Raw genomic sequence first — 1,958 nt, forward strand, 5'->3', positions numbered from 1 at the left:
ATATTCGGTGTGTATTCCGGGTTATCAAGGCTTATGTGACCCTCCATGCGATAAGTCGCCAAGGGATTTCTGTTTATCTTATGTGCAGGACAATACAGGACATTTCTGCAATGATACAACAGATTCATATTAACTGCAAAAGCATAGTGACGGCGGCTTATGCAAGTATTAAAGTGCCATCAGCATGCGCGAAGGCATGACAAAATTCAAAGTATTTTCTACTCTATTACAAGACTCCCCGAGTCTAAATGCTGAGGCATTGTTTGTAATACAAAGACACAAGCATATGACGCCTGGCGATTTACTCTTGAAGTTGACCTGAAGCTTCCGGGTTATCCCTCGCCGCCTCTCCGCCGGTTGCCCTGTCCTGGAAGGATGACGAGGCCCAGTCAATGCCACTCAAGGCTTCAAACTCAGCTTCATCATCTATTAAGCCGGTTGGGTGGACTTCAGGGGAAAAACTGTGCTTACGAGTTGGAGGAACCAGGCTCACTTCATGGTAATGAGGTGTTGGAATCCTCCGGTTTTCCTTATCGTAACCCGGTTGATATTTGGTCAGATCGGTGTCATTCCCAATAAGAGTAGCCACCGGGCGTATTTCTTTCACACAGGCGGTAAAGTCTGCCTCGTTAAATAAGGTGCCATCCTCCTTTAGACTCGGGTATCCAAGAGCGATGTCGGCCGGGTCTAGTTCAGGATAAAATGCTTTAGCCTGGCTCAACGCTGCTATAGCCCCGGCTCTTGCGGACGCCCGCCTTAGCTCTTGAACCCGCTGAGGGAGTACAGCAAGCCGTTTCAGCACATCTTGAAGGAGATAAGGAACTTCATTGGATAAAGCCACAACGGCCAGAGCATGTTGTGACCCGGTGTATAGTTGTTCCACCAGTGTATATACTGCCTTCAGCTTGATTAGCATATTTTGCTTAAGGTTAGTACTCCTGGGGCCTATATTGTTAAAAAACATAAGGTAAGCCGGAGATAAGAGTTAAGGTATTTATCAACAAAAGGTTTGCGGTATTTAAGTTTTCATATATTGGTACTTACCAAAGATTGCTGAGACCATTTGAGATATCTGATCCTTTAAGCCGGACAGTTCGGTATTTACTTCTGCAAGTGATGCTTCTGCTGTCTCGGCCCGGGTCATCAGTAAGGCCTTTTCGTCAGCGCAGATTTTCTTCTCCGACTCAAAATTCTTCTTCAAGTTCTCTTGTTCAGAGACGCTGAATTCAAATTTGGAGTTGGCTTTTTGAATTTCAATCTCCTGGGCTGCCAGGCGGTTCTTTAGGTCGGCAATCTCCGACTCAAATTGACTTATGGTGGCCTGCATTGCACCGGATAATAGTCAAGATTATGGTAAATAATATTAAGTCCCAAGCACTTTGCAAGCAAAGATACTTGGCACTTGGGGGCTAATGTATACCGAAGCTTTCTAACTTATTAAGCCGGTCTTGGATATTAAAGTCCCAAACACTTTGCAAGCAAAGATGCTCGGCACTTGGGGGCTAATGTGTATCGCAAGTTAAAGGTATTGTGTTACAGCCGGTTTAAATACTTTTTCTTTCAAGCCGGACAAATAGCTCTAACAATGTTTCTAAGTCTACAGCATATTTATTCATAAGCAATAGACTTGGGGGCTGGTACAGTAAGTATGATTGAAAGCAAGGAAGCGTAAGTCATACCTCAGATTTTTGCTGTATTTGCTTCACCATATCAATTTCCAGGTCACGGATGCTTTGCACCTGGTTGATGTAGCCTGAGACGATCTCTCCAATACTCAAATAAGTATAGTCGGTGATATCCATCTTAGCCTTACGGCATTCTAGCAAGTCCTCTTTAGCCGAACACTTGGCAAGGACAGTGGGCTGTGCCGGCTCAACAAATCGAGTCTTCAGAAACTCAACTTCCGGGTCATCTGCCTTGGCGGGGCTAGGTGCCTCCGGATTAACAGAATCATTGAT

The 1,958-nt window shown here is 44.9% G+C and overlaps 1 protein-coding gene across 1 annotated transcript; it reads right to left on the minus strand.

Annotated features, from left to right (window-relative positions):
- Positions 1 to 301: 301 nt before the first annotated feature.
- On the minus strand, positions 302 to 1,063 carry LOC147967617 (uncharacterized). Its single transcript, XM_087523192.1, has 2 exons — positions 1,045 to 1,063; positions 302 to 945 (listed from the first exon to the last, which is right to left on the minus strand). Exons 1-2 carry the CDS (start codon positions 1,061 to 1,063, stop codon positions 302 to 304), a joined length of 663 nt encoding a protein of 220 aa, XP_087379318.1.
- Positions 1,064 to 1,958: the final 895 nt, after the last annotated feature.

This window comes from Triticum urartu, chromosome 5A, assembly GCF_056163025.1.
Source record: "Triticum urartu cultivar PI428250 chromosome 5A, HENAU_Tu73, whole genome shotgun sequence".
Taxonomy (NCBI): Eukaryota; Viridiplantae; Streptophyta; class Magnoliopsida; order Poales; family Poaceae; genus Triticum; species Triticum urartu.